This window comes from Mustela nigripes, chromosome 4 (genome assembly GCF_022355385.1).
Source record: "Mustela nigripes isolate SB6536 chromosome 4, MUSNIG.SB6536, whole genome shotgun sequence".
NCBI lineage: Eukaryota > Metazoa > Chordata > Mammalia > Carnivora > Mustelidae > Mustela > Mustela nigripes.
In genome coordinates this window covers 18,997,459-19,024,162 of record NC_081560.1, presented here as the reverse complement: position 1 = coordinate 19,024,162, position 26,704 = coordinate 18,997,459, and the positions used below count along the sequence as shown (strand labels likewise).

Sequence of the window (26,704 nt, the reverse complement as noted above, 5' to 3'; positions counted from 1 at the left end):
AATATGGAACTGCCCTTTAGAGCATCTGACTTTGAATTTAGGTGACCTACTGGAGAGCACCTACTTTGTTCAAGACACTCTTCTAGATGTTAACAGAGATACAAAGGAGAAGCATGGCCTGAACTAAGAGGCAGGAGAGAAGGCAGATTAACTACAAGATCAGTCCGTGAGTGATATAAATGGCTCCATGGGTTTCAATGAGAGTGATATCCTAGTTTTCAGTTAAGATAGGTGGTGACTTCTCAGAAGGCAGAGACCTATGACGTGTCCATGCAGCATGCCCACTGATGTTTATTTTCTCAGTATATATGAATATCTGTGTCAGTATGAACAAGTATCTGTGTGTGTGTGTGTGTGTACACACACACAAGTATGTAAAGGAAAAACATGAGCTAGATCATCAGAAGCATTTACAGTTTTTGCATGTTTCCCTTTGTGAGGTATAAGCGATCTATGTCTAGTGTTGATCTAAAATGAGTATGATAAGTATATGAAAACCAGAAAGAGCCAATATCTTTTGGAAACAAGCTCACTGGTTGTCTGATGGTGTCAATTCGGATGTCAGCTTACTACTGGGAGATTGACCTCAAGGCAGAAAAGAAGGTAAGAAAGGTCCATCCTACCCACCAGTGTGTGTCACATATTTACATCTAATGTGAAGATAGAGGCAGCTAGCTGTCATCTTAAGATTAAGGGTAAGTGACATTAAAAGACTGCTACAAAAAGAACTTTGAAAGAAGGGGATGGAGGTTATACCTCCATGAGAAGAAAAACTTCAAAGGTGTTTACCTACTTCTGCGTCTTCATACCTAGGGTTGATATCTCCTCTGGGCATATCTGAATGGAGCACCTGTAGTTTGTTAAAATCAATCAATCAAGTTAAAAGCAATAAAATCAATCAAGTTTTACTTAAATTGACTTTCTTGATCTCATTCCCCCATGCTTGATAGATGGAAAAGTTAGTTGAGGTTACAAAAAAAAAAAAAAGATAAACCCGGAATTGGCCCCCCCCCCCCAAAAAAAACAAACAACTTTGGGATTTACATAAGGAACAGGACAAAATCTAGTTTAACCAAACAGTAGCTGTGTAAAAACAATTAATGGGAAGTAAGTCTACAGAGGTCATTTGGGGACTGTGGAAGGTGCTGAATAACAGTGAGGAGATGGGGTTTATTTTGCAGTCAAAGCGGAAGCCTCTGAAGGATTTGAGAAGAAGAATGAGGACATTGAGTTCTGCGTTAGCTGTGGGATAGATGGCCATAAGGCGTGTGAGGCAGAATGACGGGTTGGGAGACTACTGTTAACACTTGATGGAAAAGATAATGAGGACCAGATCTAACAGGATGAGTGTATGGATAAAAATATTTAGAAGAGGAAATGGACATGACACACATAGTGTAAAATCTATAGGACTTGCTGAGTGATTTGGGCAACCAGACCGAGAAGATCAGAGCTAACTACAGATTTTCATCATGGGAGCTGAGTGAAATGGTAATGGTATTAACAACAAGGAAGGGAGCTAAGGGGACTTTTCTTTCTTCCCTCCCTCTCTCCTTTTGAAGAATGGTGGTGATAAAGAGTGTGTCTGCTCAGGCTGTTTGTTGACCTCATGCCTCGGCACTCTGTTCATGTCTTTGCTGTTTTCATCTCCTTATTTTGATAAAGGTGTGGAAACCAGACAGACGCTCTTGCAGACGATGGGAGTGCATCTGTAGAACTTGAGAGAAAGTATGCTGGTAGAGGGAGACCTGGGAGTGATCTGAAATGCAGAAGTAACTAGAATGGAAGAGAACAAGAATAAAAAGTAAGGATATTCAGCGTGCAGACGATTGGATTGGACAACGCGGTAGTCAGATTCACTGAAGTGAAAGTGTTTCAGAAGTCTGGAGAGTACTAGCAGAAACCTAGGCTTAGCCATTGAGGTTTTATTAGAGAGAGAAAGGGAAGAGGAAAGAAGAAAGAGAAGAGGAATAACAGTGGGAAGATGCTGAGGATGTAGAGATAATTTTATTTACTTAATGAATAAAGTATATTTATGTACTTTTTAAATAAAAATTTATATTTTATATAAATAAATTTTATTTATTTGTAAATAAATAAACGTTGCTGTGCTCCAGGCAATGTTCTAAGTAATTGATAGCATTAACTCACTCACTCCTGATGCTAGTTCCTTGGGGCAGGTGATATCATTCCTTCTGTTTTACAGTTGAGAAAACCAAAGTTCTAAGGCACAGGGAGATAATATCTTTGTTACATGGCTCTTGGGATGCATTAAAAAAAACCATAGCAGATTTTCTGAGCCTCATCCCCAGAGATAATAACAGACGGTTATGTGTTAAGTATTTTATGTATTTTTTCTTTTATTCTCATATTAATTCTAGGGAGTAGATTCTGTTACCCTTATTTCACAGATGAGGGAAACAAGGCTTAGCTGGATGAAGCAACCTGTGAAGGCCGTACAGCTAGCTGAGTTGTAGAGCCCTTATCAAGGTCACTTTTTCCGCATTTCCATATCACCCTCTCATTTTGTGTTTCTAACGTGGGGCACATTAATCTTTATTTTTAAAGTGGTTTTCAGGGTGATTCTAATATGCAGATCAGTCTTTCCCAAATCTGAGTCCAAACTGAGAAGGGAAAGGTGTGTGTTAGTTGGGAGGAAATAGGATATTGCGGTCAGCGAAAGGGATTCAAAGTTGGAGACCATGGAGATGGAGTATTTCCAAAGGAGCAAGAATGTTAAATAGAGGAGACATTGTTGAAATGAAATCGAGGAGACTGAGAAAGGCCCTGTGATGTTAAAAGGGATCATTTTAACATAGTGTGAGGAGACATCTTAGACTTCTTACAGAGTAAAGCTGAACCAGTCGCTGAAGTTTTACTTTGTAAAGGTGTTTAGAAAGTCATGGAGCTTGGTAGTCACGTTTGAGGAAAAGGGAGAAAGTGAGAGAAATAGGTAGAATGAACTTTAAAATATGTTTGAAAGAAGTGGGCAGAGAATGTATTGAAATAGAAATGTGCCTTGGGGTGTTGAGACCATTTGAGACCATTTAGAAAAAAACCATTGAGACCATGGTTTCTTTTATTTGTCTTCTGTTTTTTCTGAGTGAGTTAAAAATAACCATCAGAATATTATAGGGTCCAAAATACATGGAGGAAGAACTGACAAAATGGAAAGGAGTGGAAAATTCAGTGCTTAAAGTTAGAGATTCCATACTATTTTTTTCAATAATTGATAGAACAGCTAGACAGAAAACGTAAGACTTGAACAACAGGGTTAAGCATCTTGAGTGAAACTGATGGATAAGGTACACTCTACCCCACACTGTTGGAACAGAAACTGTTGCACAGGACATACTCGAGTGTACACCAGATCATGGGATAAGTCTGTTCTCTAGCCACAACAGAATTAAACAACAGGAGGAAAGTTCGAATCTTCTTAAACATTTGGAAGTAAAGCAACTAACTTCTAAATACACCATGAGCGAAAGGAAAAAGGCCTACAATCATCCATGCTTCTTTGCACCCTAAGAGCTGGAGAAAAGGAGAAAAAGAATCCAAAGCAAGCAGAAATAGGAATGATAAAGACAAAAGTAAAAATCAGTGAAGTAAAACTCAGAAGAACAATTGAAAAAAAGTAATGAAACCAAAAGCGGATTATTTGAAAAGATCAAAACTGATAAATCTTTAGCTCGATTGATCAATTAAAAGGTATCAAAATCAGGAATGAAAGAAGAGACGTTACCACACACCTTAAAGAAATTTAAAAAGTTTATACAGGAATATTATAAACAGCTTTATGCCAACCAATTAGGCAATTAAAAGAAGTGGAGGAATCTTAAAAAGGCACAAAATAGCAAAATTGATTCAAGAAGTAGAAAATCTGAGTTGTCCTCTAACAAATTAGTAATTAAAAATTTTCCTAAAAACAAAAAAACAGAAACACCCATAGGTACAGAGAACAAACCAATGGTTCCAGAGGGGAGGAGGGAAGGGGCTGGGCCAACGGGTGAGGAGGTGTGGGAAATAAAAGAAAAACCAGAGTCTTCCCGGTAGAGAAGCCACACCCGTGTGCTATGAAACATTGAAAGAAGAAATAATACCAATCCTTTGTAAACTCATTTAGAAAACAGAGAAATGAAAGAGCATTTTCCAGCACATCCTATGAAGCTAGTATCAGCCTAATAAAATAGGGAAAGATCACAGAAGAGTAGGGAGCAATATCCCTCATAAACATAGATGCAAACTTCTAGAACAAAATACGAGCAGATTGGATCTGTCAGCATAAAACTGTATTATGCACCATGATTAAGTGGGATTTATTTTTAAAAATCTGTGTAATACATAATTATTAATAGAATAAAGGATCAAACCCACTTAATCATCTCAGTAGACACAGGAAAGCACTTGACACCCAATGATGATTAAAAAACAAAAACCTTTAGCAAACAAGGACTAGAAAGGAACTTCCTCAACCTGATGAAAGGCTCTATGGAAAAGCTGCTGCTAACATCATAAGGGAAATGTTGCGGTGTCAGGAGTGTTCTAGAATGATTGCGATGGTGGTTACATTGTATACAGTCACTTAAAAATCAATAAAGCATACACTACAATGGGTGAATTTCATGGTACATATATTATACCTCAACAAAGCTGTTTTAAGCAATACTGTGGGATAAAATCACATTACTGATATTCAAGGGCATGTGTCCTTCAAAGTGTCCTTCGGAGACTGTATAGAAATATACTTAATAGTCCTAATGCAAGTTAATTAATGTATAAATCATGGAAATTTCATCAGCATTATTTCCCCTTTCACAATTATGCATTTGAGGGTACACATGAATATGAATATTCATATGCTTCACAAGGGAGTATATTTCAAACTAAATTTATTGTCTATACGAAGCAGACTCCTCCTGCATTCCTGGTTATTGTTCATGGAACCACAGGATTTTCTTTGCTCAGATGGGCAATCTTTTGGTTATTCTTTTATTTATCCTCCTCCTTCCTTTGCAGAATAACTGGTTAAATTTTGTTCATTTTTCCCCCTCTGCATTGACTTGCAAATGTATCCTTAATTGTACAATCCCATTCTCACTACTTTAGTTAACCTCTTTTTCTTTTCTTTCCTCTTCCTTCCTTCCTTTCTCTCTTTTTTCTTTTTTTCTTTCTTAGATTTATTTATTTATTTTGAGAGAGAGAGCATGCATAGGGAGAGGGAGAGAGAAATTTCAGCAGATTTCTTGCTGAGCTCAGAACCTGACCCCAGGCTTGATCTCAAGACCCTGAGATCATGACCTGAGCTGAAACAAGAGTTGGACACTTGACTGCGCCATCCAGAAGCCCCTCTCTTTTTCTTTTTCTTTTTTTTCTTTATCTTGGTAGGTTTTTCCTTCATGTGTTAAGTACTTCCTTAATCATAATTTACTTAGTCATTCATTTTACCCCAAATCCCATCCCCTTCTAATCTTTTATTTCATATGCTGCTAGGTTCATGTATTTAAAGTATTTTTTATCACCATTTTACTGACTCATTCACAACCTTTTATTGCCGTCTACTTTCGTATTGGCTTCAGTACCGGAGCCTGGTGTTAAAGGTCCTGAGAACTTTGTCCATTTACCAACTTTCCAGATCTATCTCTCACTGTTCATTTTGTTCTTACCTGAGCTATTTACTCACTGCTAAAGATACCTAAAGATACTCTGAATTTCCCCAGCACCATTTCTTGGTATGTTCTATTCCTTCCACCATTTTGGTTTTTGGCTTTTACATGTTTTAAGATTTTATTTATGTCTTTACATGTGCCATGATCTTGAAACCTTGTTTCATTGTCCAGTTAGGAGTAGTTTTGTCCTTTGATAAGTGCTCATAGCAATTTCTTTGTCTTGATGCTTACCACTTTCCCTTGTATTGTAGTCATTCATGTATGTGTCTGTCACTAGATAAGCATATGAGGGGAAGGACTGATTGATTGATTTGGCTTTTAACTCTTTACAAATTTTAACACTTATAAAATTTTACGTATATAGTAAAATTGATTTATTTTGATATTAAGGAAAGATTTATTTTTGAATCTTGTTTTTATATCCAGCATAATACTTTGCATATTTTGGGTATTAAATATGTTTAATTAAAAAAATGAGAACTCCTTTTTGGAAAATATTAACTGGGTTTTCTTTGTTAAGAACACATCTGTTGTGGTTGGCAGGGAGCTAAACATGATCTAGGTTTTTCCTGATTCAGGTATTTGGTACAGGACCAGAAAACACATGTGTGCTCATTGAATTTTTGGGTTTGTTTTGCTTTAAACACCAAGGAACTAGTCACAAGATCATACTAATAGTGGTTTTAATTACACAATTGCCGTTGATAATGAGTATAATTAAGCAGGCAGCCATTCCATTTGCAAAATGACTGTTTATTTTTCTTTTAGTTTCCTTACTGCAGAATATTTTAGTCCTTATACAACAGGGAAATGAAAATGCTTCATTAAAACTGAATTTTTTTTTCTTTGTCATTAACCTTTCATTCACTAGCCACATACATAGGGGAAATCTGATAGTTTTTAGTAATTTTAATGGCCCTAATTTTTAAAATATTGTTTCAGTTCCTGTTGTAATATTTTCTGGAATCAAAGAAATGGTTTGAGGGACATATTATGCTGATTTTGCTACCCCCTTCTTTGGATTTCTGTTCTCAAATTCTGGATGTCCTGGTGTCCCTGGACGTAGCCTTGTCTCCTCCATCCATTGAGACTGTAGTTTCTGCTTGAGTTCTGCTCTTGCTCCATGGAAAGTAGGAAGTTCACTCTGGGAAGAAACCAGAGGGCCTCAACTAGTGTGCTTTCAAGAGTGAAAGCTACCAATTTCTGCCCAATTTGGTTTCTCTCCATGGCCTTCAAATTAATACCATGATTATTTTTTTGGTCTGATCTTTTTAGCTTTTATAATTATTATCGATATAAGGGTTAGTCCAAAAAGAAGCTACTTTGCTGTGCCTATAACAGAAACTCCTAGACATCTGCGTTTGAAAAGTAAGATGAAAATTATTGTATTTAATATAGGTACATTCAAGATACTGCTCAAGAAAAGTAGTCTTAGTGCACAGTGATTTCTTTTCACCTTATTATTGCTCCAGTCATTAGCAATCTAATTTTCAGATTCATCATGTAGGATCAGTACAGTATGGCTTTGCTGTAAAATCATGGAACATTTGAAGTTAGTAGTGAGGAGAATTGGTTTCTTAGTGCACAGATTGAAACCTGTTTAAACCACTCCTCTTATTATCGTGAGATATCAGTGTTGTGCAAAAATTGTGATATAAATGTCACTACATCCATGTTAGTGTGTAGTCATTTATCTATAGGTGTCTTGGTGAAGAAACAAAAAAATCATTCAAGCTATCATAAGAAAAAAATAAGGAAAATGTATAAAGGTCAAAAGGATATATTGTGGAACCCTAGAGTAGAAAATTTAAGATGTTTAGCAACTGGATTTGAGACCTGTAAATTACGGAAAACTTGGGTTGCAACCTATAAATTTATCTCCTGTTTCTTTTTCTTTTTAATTTATTTTTTATTTTCAGCATAACAGTATTCATTATTTTTGCACCACACCCAGTGCTCCATGCAATCCGTGCCCTCTATAATACCCACCACCTGGTACCCCGACCTCCCACCCCCCGCCCCTTCAAAACCCCCAGATGGTTTTTCAGAGTCCATAGTATCTCATGGTTCACCTCCCCTTCCAATTACCCCCAACTCCCTTCTCTAACTCCCCATGTCCTCCATGCTATTTGTTATGCTCCACAAATAAGTGAAACCATAAGATAATTGACTCTCGCTGCTTGACTTATTTCACTCAGCATAATCTCTTCCAGTCCTGTCCATGTTGCTACAAAAGTTGGGTATTCATCCTTTCTGATGGAGGCATAATACTCCATAGTGTATATGGACCACATCTTCCTTATCCATTTGTCTGTTGAAGGGCATTTTGGTTCTTTCCATAGTTTGGCGACCGTGGCCACTGCTGCTATAAACATTGGGGTACAGATGGCCCTTCTTTTCACTCCATCTGTATCTTTGGGGTAAATACCCAGGAATGCAATGGCAGGGTCATAAGGAAGTTCTATTTTTAATTTCTTGAGGAATCTCCACACTGTTCTCCAAAGAGGCTGCACCAACTTGCATTCCCACCAGTGTATTCCAACCCAGTGTAAGAGGGTTCCCCTCTCTCCACATCCTCTCCAACACATGTTGTTTCCTGTCATGCTAATTTTGGCCATTCTAACCGGTGTAAGGTGATATCTCAATGTAGTTTTAATTTGAATCTCCCTGACGGCTAGTGATGATGAACATTTTTTCATGTGTCTGATAGCCATTTCTATGTCTATTGGAAAAGTGTCTGTCCATATCTTCTGCCCATTTTTTGATATGATTGTCTGTATAGATCCTGGATATCAACCTTTTGTCTGTACTGTCATTTGCAAATATCTTCTCCCATTCCGTGGGTTGCCTCTTTGTTTTCTTGACTGTTTCCTTGGCTGTGCAGAAGCTTTTGATTTTGATGAAGTCCCAAAAGTTCATCTTCGCTTTTGTTTCCTTTGCCTTTGGAGACATATCTTGAAAGAAGTTGCTGTGGCTGATAGCGAAGAGATTACTGCCTGTGTTCTCCTCTAGGATTCTGATGGATTCCTGTCTCACTTTGAAACTAGAAGCTGGTTTTTTGAAAGAATCAATATTGATAAACCATTGGCGACACTAATCCAAAAGAAAAGAGAGAAAGCTCAAATACATAAAATTATGAATGAAAAGGGAGAGATCACAATGAACACCAAGGAAGTAGAAACAATCATCAAAAGTTATTATCAACAGTTATATGCCAATAAGCTAAGCAACCTAGATGAAATGGATGCATTACTGGAAAACTATAAACTCCCAAAATTGAATCAGGAAGAAATTGACAACCTGAATAGACCAATATCTAGTAACGAGATTGAAGTGGTGATCAAAAACCTCCCAAAAAACAAGAGCCCAGGACCTGATGGATTCCCTGGGGAATTCTACCAAACTTTCAAAGAAGAAATAACACCTATTCTCCTGAAGCTGTTTCAGAAAATTGAAGCAGAAGGAAAACTTCCAGACTCTTTCTATGAAGCCAGCATTACCCTGGTCCCCAAACCAGGCAAAGACCCTACCAAAAAGGAGAATTTCAGACCAATATTACTGATGAATATGTATGCTAAGATTCTCAACAAGATCCTAGCAAACAGGATCCAACAGCAGCACATTAAAAAGATTATCCACCATGACCAGGTGAGATTCATCCCTGGGCTACAAGGATGGTTCAACATTCGCGAATCAATTAGTGTGATAGAACAAATTAATAAAAGAAGAGAGAAGAACCACATGGTCCTCTCAATCGATGCAGAAAAAGCATTTGACAAAATCCAGCATCCGTTCCTGATTAAACGCTTCAAAGTATAGGGATAGAGGGAATATTCCTGAACTTCATCAAATCTATCTATGAAAGACCCACAGCAAATATCATCCTCAATGGGAAAAAGCTTGCGTCCTTCCCATTGAAATCAGGAACAGGACAAGGATGCCCACTCTCACCACTCTTGTTCAACATAGTATTAGAAGTCCTAGCAACAGCAATCAGACAACAAAGGGAAATAAAGGTAGCCAAATTGGTAATGAAGAAGTCAAACTCTCTGTCTTTGCAGATGACATGATTCTTTATATGGAAAACCCAAAAGACTCCACCCCCAAACTACTAGAACTCACACAGCAATTCAGCAACGTGGCAGGATACAAAGTCAATGTACAGAAATCAGTGGCTTTCTTATACACTAGTAATGAAAATACAGAAAGAGAAATTAGAGAATCGATTCCATTTACTATAGCACCAAGAACCGTAAGATACCTAGGAATAAACCTAACCAAAGAGGTAAAGGATCTGTACTCGAGGAACTACAGAACACTCATGAAAGAAATTGAAGAAGACACAAAAAGAGGGAAGACCATTCCATGCTCTTGGATCGGAAGAATAAACATTGTTAAAATGTCTATACTGCCTAGAGCAATCTATACTTTTAATGCTATTCCGATCAAAATTCCACTGGTATTCTTCAAAGAGCTGGAGCAAATAATCCTAAAATTTGTATGGAATCAGAAGAGACCGTGAATCGCTAAGGAAATGTTGAAAAACAAAAATAAAACTGGGGGCATCACGTTACCTGATTTCAAGCTTTACTACAAAGCTGTGATCACCAAGACAGCATGGTACTGGCATAAAAACAGACACATAGACCAGTGGAACAGAGTAGAGAGCCCAGATATGGACCCTCAACTCTATGGTCAAATAATCTTTGACAAAACAGGAGAAAATATACAGTGGAAAAAAGATAGTCTCTTCAATAAATGGTGCTGGGAAAACTGGGCAGCTATATGTAGAAGAATGAAACTCGACCATTCTCTTACACCGTACACAAAGATAAACTCAAAATGGATAAAAGACCTATCTCCTGTTTCTATCTCATCATCTAGTTCATTCTTTTATCCTCTCTGCAGATTGGCTTTCTTTGGTTTTTCATTCACATAGTATGAGAAGGTTGCCCTAAGAATTTACATCTTTTCATCTCCGTTGACCAACAGAGACTGTATCCCACTAATCCATTACTAGGAAAGAGAACCTGAGGGCCTAACTGGGGGTTGACTTTCTCCCCAGTAGAGTAGGCTCTGGCTGAGAGGGTGACATTCCCATGGTTACAAGCATGGCAACCAGAGTCTACTGTGTAGTTGGGGAACAATTTTTAGATGAGGTAAGGATTTTCTAAGCTGCGAAGCTAGTGAAAGGGATTTACTATATTAACTACCTAGAGGGATCTGGATGTTTCTACTTAGATTAACATAGAAGCTGAAGACAGGAAATGTGTTCACTATAAGCTGGTAAATTCCATATTTATTTTTAGGAAACTCTGGGTGTGTGACATAAGCAGCCACAAGCAATATTTTAAATAAAGAAGGTTGAATGGTAAATGAGGGATTCATTTAGAATGATGTTGCCAATGCTAAGCAAGTTCTAAATTTCAAAATCTTGGCTCTGCTTGATACATCATGAGATTTCTGACTAGCATCTTTGCAACTGCTAATCAAATATTACAGCAGAAGAAATACCAGACCACCCCAATTTGTATTTTCTTTAAAGCATTATATTTCTTGGCTTCTATCACAGAACCATTCAGCATAGCAGGTATTCAAAAGAAAAAGTGAATCGTAATATCCCTGGGATCTGTGGATATTCTGGTGCTTTCCAGCCATGTTTTCATAATTCTTGTCTTTGGTACTACAAATTAATACCTTTGAAGTTAAAAGACCCCATAAACTTTGACTCTCTTTATAGCAATTACCTGTGCTTAAAAAGAGAAAAGATATGAAGGAATTTAGAGTTAACAAGAACATGGGATAATCTTCTTTAGGTTTTCTATGGATAAGATATGATTGCTAGCTCATATAATGTCTCAGAATTCCAGTCTTGGGTGATTTTCGCCAGGCAAAAGACAATGCGTGTGGCTTATTTCTGCTCATAAAAATGGAGATTTGAACCCCTAGGTAATGGTTTAGAATGTTTATGTACAATTTAGAAGATGGAGTACATTATTCATAACGATGTGGAATCACCAAGAAATTACACGGTTGTATTTTAATACCAGGTGTCTGACGTTTGTGTCAAGACTTGGTAGTAGATGATTTTGCCTAATTCAGGCAAATTCCAAGCTTAGAAAAAGGAGCTTTTTTGTTCTTTGAGGTATTTAAAAAAAAACACTTTTTACAATTTGGTATCAAAATAAGACTTTACCTGTTTTAATGCAGTATTTTCTAACTGGTGGTAAATGATATTAGAAAAAGAACCAAATACAGTGAAGGAACCAAATATGGCAAAGCTTTTGATTAAAATCATAGCTCTTCCCCCCCTTTTTAAAAAAGATTTTATTTATTTATTTGACAGACAGAGATCACAACTAGGCAGAGAGGCAGGCAGAGAGAGAGAAGGAAGCAGGCTCCCCGCTGAGCAGAGAGCCAGATGTGGGGCTCGATCCCAGGACCCTGAGATCATGACCTGAGCTGAAGGCAGAGGCTTTAACCCACTGAGCCACCCAGGTGCCCCATAGCTATCCCTTTTTAATTTCACTTGTATTATAGATTTTTATACTGAAGGGTTATGTACAGGGCTCATTCTGTTTTTGAGAATATTTCTAACGTGTGTATTGAAAACATATACATCAAGGCTTCTTACCACATTTTGTAAAATTGACTGATTCACAGTATATATATTTCATTTTCTGGTGTGTTTCATGGCTCTATGATGAAAGTAAAGAACTGTAAAAATTGGGGTGGTTGGGTGTCTTTTCCTTAAATGTTAGGTCATTATATCAGATAGTTTTTGATGAACACTTCTTTAACAGTGTATCAGATGGGTACTGTAGGAGCTCAGAAAAGGGGACAGCTGCCTAAAGTGGCTTGAGAAGGAGTCATTGGAGAGAAAACATTGGAATTGTTTTGGGGATGGGTTTGTTAGGGTATCGAGGAAAGAGCGTAACCTAGGTCAGGCGTTCTAAAAATGAGAGGGCCCTGGCATGAATGTTCAGGGAAGAGGTAAGTAGTTGATTCTGATTGAGTGCTGGGTTCATGTCGTGGACACTAAGATATGATCAGGAGTAGATACTAAGGTCAGATTGGCGCAGAGGACAAAATAGCCTTAAGACAGCATTGGCAACAGGGTTTTAGGAAAACTACTCTGTTTGTGGTGTATGGGAGGGACTGGAGGAAGAAGAGACCAGGGGCAGACAGAGAAACAATGTGAGTTGAAGTTGATGGCTGTCAAATGATGAGTGGGGACAAATAATAGAGAGTCGGGAAAGATTGATGCCCTGGGGTACTAACTCCTGCATGGGTACAAAGGTGAGGGAAAGTGACCAAGGACCGTTCTGAAGTTTTAAACCCAGAGGCTGGTAAGAACAAGAAATCCCTCACAGAAAGAAGACAGAAGGAATTGCCCATTTTATGGGAAAAGCATTTAGGTCTCAGAATTTAGGCTTGACTTTATCCGAGCAATGTGAGAGAAGATCAAGTGTGCTGTCACAGAGGTGGGACTGGAGCGTGGGAGGGAAGTCAGGGCTAAAGTGTATCATGGTAACAGAAATACATGTGAAGGCTGCTTTGTACGTCTGGAACCTAAGGACAGAAGGGAAAGAAGATCATAGAGAATGAGGACCAAAGTAAGATTTTTGGTTAAGAAGGTAGAAATAGTATGTGTTTGTCGAAAGAAGGGGAGAAGCCAGTGTAGAAGACTAGATAATAAAGTAAGAGGTGATATTTAGGAGGACTTTACTGACTTGGAGAAAAAGAACAGCGATGTTGAATTACCTGAGTTTTAAGGATGCTCCTCAGGTAGGCCCTGATCAGTCAATATTTTACTGTACAAGGCCAACCGTTGAATTCTAGGACAAGCAGTACCTCAAAAGAATTCCTGGTTTAATGTATCTTCATGCTTTGGTAGAAACCTATTTCTGTCACACTGATTGGTATTAAAACCAACACTTGAATGAAAACAAGTGCCTTTATAGACATCGTTCTGTGATCCTATCAATTTGAAATTCTGTTCTGGTTTACTAGCCTTTTGATCACAAATTCCCACAAACTATTAGCATCAACTCTGGATCTACCCAGTAATTGAGTGCCAGATCTACAAAGTCATCAAGTTCCTTAGTTGAGTCGTTACTGAAGTCAAGACCCAATTTAATATTCTCCTTGCCTCTTGGGCAGTTTGGATGACGTATTAGCAGAGATGGTATTTGTCAGTATATTACTATATCACTGTGCTGAATAATATTCTGGTAGCCTCGTAAACATATTAAGAAAAACACTGACCAATCTGTTAATATGTTTTATAGTTTCCCAGTGAAATCTCCTTTGTATAGAAACGTGACTAAGTCTGTTTGCTGCCACCCATAGCCATTCTCATTGGGAGAGTTTATGCTTTCAGTAAGAGTAGAGTGTCGTGGGGATGAACCAGGCTACAGAGTCAACTGCACCAGGGTTGAAATCCTGGTCTGTTGTTCCTTAATTATAAGACCTTAGGCTAGTTTTATTTATTTTTTCCCCAAAGACCACATACATAGGTTCACAGCAAAATTGAGGGGAAGGTACAGAGATTTCCCATTAATTCCTGCACCCACACACGGATATAGGCTAGTCTCTCCAACCTTTAAATCTGTTTCTTCATCTCCAAAATATAGATAGTAGCTTTGGCTTGCTAGATTGGAAGATCAAATTAGGGTCATTTTCTGAACATTTCTGATACTTAATAAATATTTAGTAACACATATATGCTCATAACAGACATAATTGGCTTTAAAACTTGGGACAGCATCATGCTCACAGAGTGGTTCATAAATGCTTTTGCTGATAACATTTAATATGGTCTTCAAAGCTTTATTGAATGAATATGCAAATGAATGAATATACACCTGCAGATGGAAGGAACACTTACTGGAACTTGAGTCTGCAAAGCTTTTATTTCAGTCATGGGTAGAATTGCTTGCTTACATTTTTTTTTTTTTTAAGATTTTATTTATTTATTTGACAGAGAGAAATCACAAGTAGGCAGAGAAGCAGGCAGAGAGAAAGAGGAGGAAGCAGGCTCCCTGCCAAGCAGAGAGCCCGATGCAGGACTTTGAGATCATGACCTGAGCCAAAGGCAGAGGCTTAACCACTGAGCCACCCAGGCGCCCACTTACGTCTTCGGTAACACTTGATTATCCTGAAATTTTAAATGAGGCAAGTGATTACAGAAATGAGTTGACATACTTAATTCCACATTAGATAGTCTTAGGAACCATGGTGATCTCTCTTCCAGATCTGCTACTTTCTTTCACAACAGTGGGAACTTTTTAGAACACTCGTCTTAGAAATACAACAGCTGGGGCGCCTGGATGGCGCAGTCAGTTAAGCATTCGGCTTTTGATTCTGGCTTAGGTCATGATTGCAGGGTCATGAGATCAAGCCCTTTGTCCGGCTCCAAGCTCAGCCTGCTTGAGATTCTCTCCCTCTCCCCCTCCCACCCCCTCTTGCGCACATATGTGCACACACTCTCTTTCTAAAATAAGTAAATAAATAAAATAAAAAAAAAAAAGAAATAGAGCAGCTGATTTGAGCCCAAGCCTTCCCCTCCTTGAGGCTGTAAAAGGGATCAGTTTTATAAGTATTACCCATTGGCACTTATGATTTAAAAAGCTGTTGGTTTTCTTGCTTTGAAGCTGTCAAGATGAGCAGTGGCCCTAGAAATCATTTGTAGGTTAGCGCCTTTTAGCCTGCAGTGGCTCATGGTGCCTCTTAGCGAGTTTGTTGGAGTCACCAGAGTCACTTATTCCCCTTCACTATAGAGCGAGGAGTGTGACGTAGTCTCCTGAGTGAGGATCCCAGGGTTCATGCTGCAATCCCTAAACCACTTCCTTATCTGTAACCTGAGAATTCCTTTAATCAAATGTTGTACTTTAAGTACAAATTAGCCCCTTGCCTACAACATAGTAAGCCCTCAGTAAGTACTGCGCCCTTGCTGCTGACATTGCTGCAATTGGGAGTTATGAGGGTTTGTTTTTTTTTTAAGATTTTATTTATTTATTTGGCAGAGAGAGACATGGCAAAAGAGGGAACACAAGCAGGGGGAGTGGGAGAGGAAGAAGCAGGGAGGGCTCGATCCCAGGACCCTGAGACCATGACCTGAGCCAAAGGCAGACGCTTAATGACTGAGCCACCCGGGTGCCCCAGTTATGAGGGTTATAAATGTTGGTTAACTCTCTTGGCACAGTACCTGGCGCATAGCGGAACCTCAAGAAAAATGTTCCCCGTTACCCCCACCTTCAAATGTCTAACATCCTATTCTCAGTTTTAAGTGTAGATGGCAAATAGATGACTTTCTGTTTATACTGAATCATTCCTTAGATCTCCAACTAGAAGTATGAATAGCTAGGTTAATATACTTCCGAATGTCAAGGATGAGGCTTTCATCATTTTAAATTGCTTTTCTTAGTTGCCCATCATAAATGTGTGCATTAAACTGTTTATCTGATTGCACAGATGCTGTTGACTGAGTACTTGGATATGAAAAATACTCGTACGGCCTCTGAACCATCAGCTCAACTAAGTTATGCCAGCACTGGACGCGATTTTGCAGCCTTTTTTGCCAAGAAGAAACCTCAAAGGCCAAAAAATTCTCTTTTTAAGTAAGTATTTCCCTGATGGTCAGATAGCAGGCATCAGGAGTGTTTGATCCGAGTGGGATATTCTCTACTGTTTCGGCAGCTGGTGCCTCACCCAGTGGAAGCTGATTTGAAGCAACTTATAGAAAGTGAAAATATTTTTTATTTTGTATACCTTTGTTTTCTGTAAGGGGAAATGGCTGTTTTGAAATATGGTGAGTGGACTGTCTAGGACTTTTAGTAAAGATTTTGGAATTTACTTCTGTGGTGTTTTATGTAAAATGAAGGGAAATGAAACGTGCCAGTTGTTTCTGGGGACTTTTATATGAAATGAAATACATCAGCTTTCAGATTATGTCAGATTTCGGCAGCAGGAGTAGTGGCTAACGCTGAATCCTAAGTCCTAGCGAAAGCATGAAGCCTTTTTCATGGATTGTCTCATCTACTCATTACAACCTTATGGGTCGGAGTCTTATTTTTTTTTAATGTATTTATTTTATAGACAGAGATTACAAGTAGGCAGAGAGGCAGGCAGAGAGAGAGAGAGAGAGAGAGGAGGAGGAAGCAGGCTTCCCACTGAGCAGAGAGTCTGACGTGGGGCTTGATCCCAGGACCCTGGGATCATGACCTGAGCTGAAGGCAGAGGCTTTAACCCACTGAGCCACCCAGGCACCTCTCGGGGTCTTATTTTTAATCCTTTTTTTGCACACAAAAACTTGAGACCCTAGCGAGGTTAAGTAACTTACGTAAATTCACATAGCTAGCAATTGGTAGAAGCAGGGTTTAAGTCTTAGTCGGTCTCTGTGTTCTTCTGAGGAGTCAGGAGATAACAGGTTAAGCAGTTGTGCCTGTAAATCTTAGCATATGAAGTGACTACAGAAGTATTATCTCTGTGTTTGGAATTCATTATTTTGGAACAGTTGAAGCTAGAGTATCTTTTATTGATTCACTTTTGAGATTTGTTTATATCATAGATTCATAGAGTTCTTAATCATTACTGGAAGTTCCAGCAGGGCGTTCATCTTGGGATCTGGAGGAAAGGAGATTGAGTGTGCCTACACTGGAATAAAATGCATTCTGTGTATCGAGTGCATTCTTTTTTTATGTTTTACCGTTTTGTTCAGAGCACAGATGCACTAGTAGTTAAAATGCTTTAGTCCACAGGTAACAAACATAGGCCCCCATTGGAAAGTTCTTACCTCACGTGCTAAGGAGGAACGAAGTGGAGTCTGGAATCCGACAGTGCATCATCCTCAAGGACCCGACTCTCATTTCATGCCTTTGGTCCCACTCCAATATAATGGTGCAGCCAAGGAGAGGGTGTGATTCTTCTGCAAATTTTGTTTTTGAAATTAGTGGACTGTTTTTAATACCACTTTTCAGTTTAAAGAAAAATCAAGTAGACAAGACAAAGAATTCTCTTAACATCCCCCTTCCTCAGAATTTCTACTTATGTTAACATCTTGCATTCGTTCCTCTGGTACGTTTCGTACAACTGATGAATCGATATTGACCATTATTAACTAAAGTGTGTCGTTTACCTTCTAGTTCACTCTCTGTTTTGTACATTCTATGGGCCTTGAAAAACATGTCTTGTCGCATATGCACCATCACGTTATCATACAGAATACTTTTGCTGCCCTCAACATCCTGTTTTCCACTCATTTTTCCCTCTTTTCCCCACCCCCAGAGCCCCTATCTCTGTGGTTTATCTTTTCCAGAACGTGTTATAGTTGGGATCATAGAGTGTGTGGACTTTTCAGACGAGCTTCTTTCACTTAGCAATATGGATTTAAGGTCTTTCGTGGCTTGATAGCTCATCTCTTTGTATTGCTAAATAATATTCCATTGTGTGCATGTACCTTGGTTTTTTTCCATTTTCTGTTGAAAGACACCTTGGTGGCTTCCAATTTCTGGCCATTGTGAAGAAGGCTGCTATAAACATGCAGGTGTTTGTGTAGATGTAAGTTTTCTGTTCATGTGGAGAACTCCCTAAAAGAATGATTACCAGACCATTTGGTAAGATTATGTTTAGCTTTGCGAGACACTGCCAAACTGTCTTACAAAATGGCTGTACCATTTCAGATCTTTTTTTAAAATTAATAACTATCTCTTTATTCATCTTTTCTGCGAGTGTCAAGACCCCCCTGCAAGTTTCTCTCAGGTCTTGGGATCGGGTCTTACACGCATTCCTATACCAGTCCCTGGCAGATCCCAGTGATTGTCTTAAAATAGTCAGGGGTCTTCTCTGGTGATAGTTGTGGGCTGGAGAGGAACCGCTTTTCCTCAGCATTCAGCCGTTGGCAGAGGGAGCAAAGAATGCCCAGCTAGAATGGGGACTCTGGCAGCAGACAGGGAAGGTACTGAAAGAGAAAACGTGGTTAACGAAGACGGCCCGAGATGCTGCCTAATCCTTGGGCTTTTGCTTCGCTGGCTTGTTTGCTTGCTTGCTCTCTGGTGTGCTTCTCTCTCTCTCTCTCTCTACCTCTCTCTTTCTCTCTTTTTCTTCCTGTGGTAAATCTCGGTGTACTGCAGAAAGCAGGTTGTAAGGTGTTTAGATTTCATGCTCTCAACCATCACCCTTAACATTCAACCTCAGGCCACTGTATACATTTTTGCACATTTAGCCTAACCTGAAGTTGTGGTACTGAAAAACATATAAATTATCGGAACCAAATAAATGAACTTAAGTTATTCTTAAACATTCACTACTATTGCATAGTAATAGAAACTCATCACCCATACCGAATTAGACCATTCTTACAGATTTGCCTCCTTCTGGTCTTGGTTCTCCCATTAATGAACCATGCAAACCAGAGTGGGTCTACTGTCATGGTGGATCTCTGTGTCTTTGGCTATAAAATAAGGAAGTGAGACCAGATCATCCCTAGGGCCTCTTTTACTGTAAAATTTTAGCACTCTGTGAGTTGTAGCAAACATACAGAGGGTTTCCTGAGTGGCAAAAATGCATCAGGTCATAAAGGATTAAGATTTGGGTGAGCTGTAATCTGTTTTATGACACCCGTGAAGGACTTTATTACTCTCTTTAATTGCCCCTAGCCAAGGTTAATTAAGTGTGTTTAAGTTCTCATTCTAGCCTGTGTGCCTCTCTATTCTTGGCTCAAGAGTTCATTTCTTTTTCCCTTGCCATGTTTGATCAATAGCTGTCAGCATGCTCTCCGGAGGTCAGCGACTTCTCTCCAGCACTTGACTGGCAGGTGGCACTTTTGAAGGACTGCACACTCTGCCTTCCTTCTGGCTGCGAGGGTCCTCTCAGTTCTTGGCAGGGTGCAGAGGAGAGGATCAAGAAACCCTAGGGTCTCCCTCAGACTGATATTCATCTTCCTTGTCAAAGAATGGGGAAAAAAGGCAGAATTAAGGAAGTGGTGGCGTTCCTTTTCTGTTGCCAGAAACCTATGCCATTATCCCTGTTGCTCTTCCGTGATGTTGCTGTTTACCACTTAGTGGCAATCCTTCTCAGGAGGATTCTTCCTGTCAGCCCGTTGCTCTGGCTTTGAAAAATCACAGGCCTGAAATGGAATTTCTTAACACGTCAAAGGTTCACTGTTGATACGGTCTTCAGTTCACCTGTTCCCACCTCCCCCCTTCCCTGCTGTTTCACTTAAGACTGTGACTTTTTTTTCTTTCCCTTTTTAAAAAACTTTTTTTTTTTTTAAAATTCTGGCGTTCTTGTTTTCACCTTTAAGATATCAGGCGCCTGTCCTCCATGTTGCTGACCTCTGAAGTGATTCCTGGGGTGAACACACACTTTGTCCCCTGAGAGTTTGGAGAGTATTTCGTGTTGTAGGTGGCAGGTCAGAAACTGTTTAGAAATTATGCTGCTTTTGAGGACTTTTAAGGAGAGACCATTGATGCCTTCCTCGTTTGGTGTCCGAAGCAGCGTTGCTAGCATGCCTTCTGTGCTAGTTCTCTGACCAGGGGAGTTCAAGAAGCAAGATGTCCGCCCTCTGGAGCCAGTATTTCTGTGGTGCCTTGTGAACTGGAGAGAAGCCCATTAGAATGACTTCATAGGATATCCTCACCGCATGTGCGTAGGGATCCTGGCAGAGGGTCTGGAGGTGACAGAGGAGAGTTCCATCAGCTGAAATGAAGAAGGAGCAAATGATCCAAAGGCTGTTGTGGAGGGGGGCGTTAGCTAGGAATATTGCTCCTAAATCAAGGTCTGTGGCAGCCTGCTTTGGCCCTTTCATGGGAGAGCCAGAATGTTTGGGGCCGGGAGCATTAGGGAGCACCCCACAGACTGGAGTAGAACACTTTTGGACTACGTGGCTGGACACTGCCTGTTGGTTTACCCTGCGTCTCTTCCCAGGTTCGAGTCATCCTCCCATGCCATCAGTATGAGTGCCTACTTGCGAGAGCAGAGGCGGGAGCTCTACAGTCGCAGTGGAGAACTCCAAGGTAGGTGATTGACCTCTCTGGAAAAATGAGTTTCTGGAGAAGGATCTGAAGTGTTGGGCACATGTGAATTTGTGGTTTGCCTTCACAGGATTCCTTCAAGATGGCAAAGTTTTAAAGACTTGATAAACTGTTTCTTCTGTTACTTCCCAGCATCTGCTGTCAGGCAGCTAAAGCCATTGCCATGGCCACAGATTTTATAGACCTGCTACCAGTCAAGTGAGAACTCAAAGCTTAAGATAGGAGGTCAGTCTCTTCGTGCTAAAACGTGGCAGACACAAGTCCAGTCTGGGGGAATGCTGGTCTTCTATGGCCGTCACGGGTACACTTAGTACTTTCCATACCTTCTAGAATGTAGCAGGAGCACCTGGGATTGGGAAAAGGGTAAATGCAGCCTCCGTCATTATTTAAAGGGAAGAAAGGTGTCTCTAAGTGAGATGTTGTAATCAAGCTAGCTTTGACATACAGGATATTTGATACCCGTATGTGGTTCCTAAAGAGTTGTAACCTGGAGAAGAAAATCCTTGAGAAAATAAATCGTAAGCAAATTTGATTAAATTAAAAATCCAATAACATTTTCTTCTGTGACAAGAAAGATGCTAATCACGGTAAATGCAATCAATTTAGAAAGATTTATGTAGTCCTGCTAAGTGCCTGCCATTCTAGGCATCGAAGGGGATGGAGGTTGAGTAGAAGGGAAGAAAAGATAAAGCCTTAAGATCCAGCTATGCAAGTAAGGCAAGAATATCAGTAATAGTGCCAGGAAGTCAGGGCTAACAGCTAAGTAGATGATGTACATGAAAATGCTCGAGAGGGTGAGAGAAGGGAGTGATGATTTAAATTATTTTAGAACTATGGGCTTCCTGTATAAGGGATGCATGAGAACACTTCATTTGGGGGAATGCTTTAGAGGCACTTGAAATATTTAGTCTTCAGGATTTATCAGGTTTCAGAACATTATGCAGCATCCAGCCAGAACTTTCTGGATTAAAGACTACCACCCAGCCATTTCTATCTCCACCTTCATTATTAATCTAAATACCTGTAAATTTTTCCAAAGATAGCTACTCTGCTCTCTCATGCCTATACCACAGTAATAATCCCACAGCTCATGGGTAGAGTTACCAGAATTAAAAGCCTAGAAATATGTTTGAGGATATAAGGAAAAGGAAAGTAGCCTGCCAACATTTTATTTAGTAGTAGTGTTGCTCTACATTGTTGGAAGCATGAGGTACATGGGTGCAGGGGGTAGTTAGGATTGGAGCAAGTCGAGGAGCGAAGGTGGAAGGTGACCCAGGCTCTAGCAAGCAGCTGCCTGGTGGCAGTGTGGGGTGGACTGAGAAGCTTGGAACAAATTGTGGTGACTCACCCCACGTTCCTGTAGGGCTGATCGTACCCAAACTGCCACTCGGGCTGCAGCTGCTCATTCAGGACTAGAGCGATCCTTCCTACGCAGTAGCCTTACTGTAATTGTTGAGTCGACATCACGAAACTTTAAATTTACCTCCGCAGTTTTTCTCCACTTGGTTTGTAGTACGAGCAGTTTCTTTAATGGGGACAAAGCAAGCCTTTCTTTTTTCTTCTAGATCATTCCACTTTCTACTCATCTGTACGCTTAATGCTTTAGAGCAGTTTTAGGCTCACAGCAAAGTTGAGTGGAGAAAGTGCCGAGGCTTCCTGCATACCCCTTGCCCTGACACAAGCACCGCCTCCCTTCCTACAACACCCCCGCCACAAGGAAGCCTTTTGTTTGACGTGTAGAGATGAAAAGGTAGACCACATAGTTAACGGAACAACAGAGCAACCTATCATTCATTCAGACTCTAGCATAATTAGTCCACCAAGACAGATGACTGATTATCTGTCTTCTCTTCTCTGCGCTCCCAGCCATGCAGAATGGCTTTTCTGCCAGTGGCCCTGGTGGTCCACAGTCTCTGGAGAGACCCTGGAGCAAAGCCGTGACGAGAGGGTTCAGGGCCCAGATGGCCAACCCTTATACTCTAGCTCCCCATTTCCTAGTTTTGTACCCTCTTTGCCTCTGTTTCCTTACCTGTACATGGAGACGGAAATAACAGTACCCACCTCACGAGGTTGTTGTGAAAGCTTCGTTGAGGTAGGTGATGAGCAGTGTTTAGAAAAGTGCTGACCGAATAGGGAGTGTTAGGTCTTCCTCCTCCCCCAGCCCCCTTGTTCTCGCTCATTCGGTCACTTCAGTTTTTGTCGTCCTTCTCTTTGTCTCTTTAGCTAAATCTACTCCACTTTCCAACTTAAATTCAGTTGTCACTTAGTCTGATGACTGTCCCGCACCCCATGATCAGTGCTCACTTGTTTGAGTGTACCATGAAACTCTAAGCTCAGGAGAGATAGACCATTTTATTTTCTATCCTTAGAGTAGGGCCTGGTGTAGTAAATATTCGGTAAATAGTGACTGACTCAGCGACAGAACCAATGAGGGCGGTTGACATCAAACGTGGGATAGAGAGCTCAACATGGAGAGATAGGAAGGGCCCTGAAGGGAGAGGCGGCCACTGAGAGGCAGTATTGGCTTCAGAGGTTCGGTTAGTTTTTAAGTTAGGGAGAAGGAGAGGTTGTGTGTAGATCTGTTTTTGTTCTCTGCAGTAGTTCTCTACGTAGCTTCATTAAGTAGGAATGTTGCCCCTGAGCTGTCTGGCCTAGGACAGCACTGCTGTGTATAATGGAGAGACATGTCCAAATCCAACTTCATTATGGAGAAAGTTTAGGTTAATTGAGGACTCTTTGTAACTGGGAACGTTCTCATTTTTCAGAAAGTTAATTGAAATGTGGAACTATATGTGATGGTATATTTCACTTAACCAGTGTTCAGCAAAATAGGAGGATTTATCTCGGGTTACAAGGAAGAAAGTAGTCAGCAAACATCTCATGTTCATAATAATCATTAAAACATAATTTTAGCTAAGCGGACAGATCACATGCATGCTGAGAGAAGAACTCCGCTGACGAGTTTCTGTAAAAGTTTGATGGTATTTCATTGAGGAGCAGAAGTGTCTCTGATGAATGCTTTTAACAGTTCAGCAGGAAAAGGGGAAAATCACACCTATTTTCCATTAAAAAACCAGCCAGCCTTTCTCAGTTACTCTATTCATCTGACTTGTCCATGGACCATTGTGAGATCAGCATTTCAGTTTATCTTTGAAAAGGTATAATCGAAAATAGTTCAGTCCACTGGACTGGCAGAAGGGGCTGGCAGAAGACTTTGTCTCTCCTCTGCCCGCCACAGAGCTGCAACCTTCGCTTCCCAGTAGTTTGGTTCAAGGGTCAACTTTTCCTTCTGTGGCAAAGAAAATTCACCAGAAAGACCATCAAAGTCACATTAGAGAGGTCCCGTTTTATAGAAGTTAAGTCTCTCCCAACATTTTCAGTTCATCGCACAATTAAAAATGTTACTCAACAACACACAAGGGGAGCAAAGAACGTAGAAATGAGATTTCTTTGGTGTCATCAACCCATCTCAGTTGGCTCCGTTCAGGTGCAGATGGTCCATTAGCCGGTGTGCTGTTGGCAGTTTGGCCGAGGAGGTGGGGATGCTCTTTCAAAGTGTGCAGCAGCACAGGTGGAAATCGAACTTGTGTGTCTCCGTTAATCAGAGAGGTCCTGTTGCTTTGAGCCTCTCCACTGCTTCATTGTGCGGCTTAGGCAGTCAGGTTAGAAAGATAGTAGTTTTAATGAACATTAAATGAACATGCTACAGGAAAGATAGTAGTTTTAAAGAACATTTAGCTTGAATATGGCTTCTCAGATTTAACGCGGGTTTCTTTGGGGGAATAAGGTAACTGATGAAGGCTATCTCATGAGCATTTTTTTTCTTTTTTTTAAATTCTTGAGTTGGAAGATTTACTTCTTTTTTCTTTTTTTTTTTTTTAAGACTTTATTTAGTTATTTGACAGACAGAGATCATAAGTAGGTGGCGGCGGGGGGTAGCAGACTCGCCACTGAGCAGAGAGGCCGATGAGGGGCTCGATCGCAGGACCCTGAGATCATGACCTGAGCCGAAGACAGAGGCTTTAACCCACTGAGCCACCCAGGCGCCCCTCTCATGGGCATATTTTAAAAAAAGACCTCAAAATACTGCTACTAATGACCAAAATAAGCTCTTAGTTTACTCGGTCCCACTGTGCCATGGTTTTCTCATTTGACTATGCAATTAAAACTCTGGAAAAAACACAATAGCTGTAATTGATTTAAATTAAAATGGTGCTTTAAAAAATTCAACCTTGTGGAATTGGGAGAACTGCACCCACTTCTTTATCTCCTGTTTTCTTGGTCCCTCTAGTCTCGCTGATCCTCTGAGCTGGCTCCTCTCAAGGTCACCAGCGATCTCCATCTTGGCGGATTCAGTGTTTGCTTCCCTGTGTTCATCTCGCTTGATCTTCTGGCCAGCCATGTTCCTTTTTTCCTCCACATGTTGGAGTGTCTCAAGGTTTGGTGCTGGGACCTTACCTGTGCTCACTCTCTAGACAACCCCCGATATCTCAGCCCAGATTGAGGTTTGCTTAGTGCCTAGGTGCAGGCCACTTCCAGATTGGGCCTCCTGCCCAAACTGGTTATTGTTTCCTGACCTCTTCTAGCATCCTGCCCACTCCCTAACACCATCCTGTCATTCTTTCTCACATTTTTAAAGAATTTTCCTCATAATACTTCATTTCTATATATCTTTCTCACTTAGTAAGTTTCTGCACTTGCCTCTGAAGTCTTACTCATTAGTGCATTCCAGTGCCTGGGGCAATGCTTGGCTTGAATTCAGCACTCAAAACGTATAGGAGGGAGGGGGCTCGGTCCTCAGTATCCCCTTGTTTGGAGGCACAGGCCTACTTACATGAGAAAGCCTAGTGGGAGGCTTAATGAACAGAGTAGGAGTCCTGTGATTTTTCTCCTTCATTCATTTTTAAGATAATAAAACTCACGAATGAGTGAATAGAGCACAGTAATTGTCAATGATCCAAGTAGAAATGTTTTGCTTACAGTTTCTTTTCTGTCTTGGGGCTACTTAGTACTTGTGTTTGTACTCAATAATATTACCTTTAGAGTGCTATTTTTATTCCCATTAGTCTAATGAGTGGCATTTCTGTAGCCCTGACATTAAAATATTCTGTAAAGCTCCAACCACTTGAGAATTGACTTCTCTAAGAGGATTTGCTTTACATGGTAAATATGGAAGCACTGGCATCAGGGAAAACTGGGCTCTTATACTGACTGACCTGAATTTTCTGAGTTTTCTCTCTAATGGGTTGTTGGTGACTGGGGTTGTGAATACCTAAGGATATCATATGTAATTAATCTGTTTAGAGGTACCTCACCTTAAGGTAGGGAGATATTTGAAATACATTAGCCATGAGCTGATTATCCTTTTTTACAAAAGGATTTATAATAGAAGTCTCTCAAATAGCAAGCTTTTCTATAATGGAGCATTTAAAGCAAGATTCCATTTATGCACACATTTTCAGGGACATTTTGGCTGAAGTGAGGTACAGCAATTTTATACTCATCCCGCACATTTGTTCCACAGCCTTAAACATAAGAAGCACTTGTAAAGCTTTATATCTTGAAATACGATTAGAAAATTCTTTGTAGTCTTAAATTTTGCGTAATGACTTTGTTAATAACTGTGTAGCAATATGCGGGGGACATGAAAAAATACATTTTTTCTTCTTAAAATTGCATATAATTATTTCAAGATAACCTTAATCTTTCATAGTTATCTCTCTGTTTTAGGTTCTAACATAATAAAAATTGATTCCCCTTCCTTTTATATATTTATGTTCTTGCTTTTTAAAAAGACTGATCTTAACTTCCTCCTATGTAAGATTTGTCTTATAATGAAACTGTAATAGAATTTTTATAAATGCTAATTTCTTTATATGTTCCCAAGAAGTAGTAAGTAATAAATATGTTTTCCTCAGGTCATGAATAGACTAATGCATTATTTAAAATCATTTAGGAAATAAAAGTATTTTTATGCTGAGATTGTTTCTGACTCTATCACCT

The 26,704-nt window shown here is 39.9% G+C and overlaps 1 protein-coding gene across 3 annotated transcripts in view; it reads left to right on the top strand.

Annotated features, from left to right (window-relative positions):
- EXOC4 (exocyst complex component 4) overlaps window positions 1–26,704 on the top strand; it is a 731,315-nt gene that overhangs the window by 186,922 nt on the left and 517,689 nt on the right. For 2 of the 3 annotated variants that reach the window (XM_059396386.1, XM_059396388.1), the window contains exons 8-9: window positions 16,143–16,288; window positions 20,595–20,683. In XM_059396386.1, the coding sequence (XP_059252369.1) occupies window positions 16,143–16,288; window positions 20,595–20,683 (235 nt within the window). Of the gene's footprint in view, window positions 1–16,142; window positions 16,289–20,594; window positions 20,684–24,992; window positions 26,622–26,704 lie in introns of those variants that run through there. The other variant, XM_059396387.1, reaches the window with a different exon arrangement.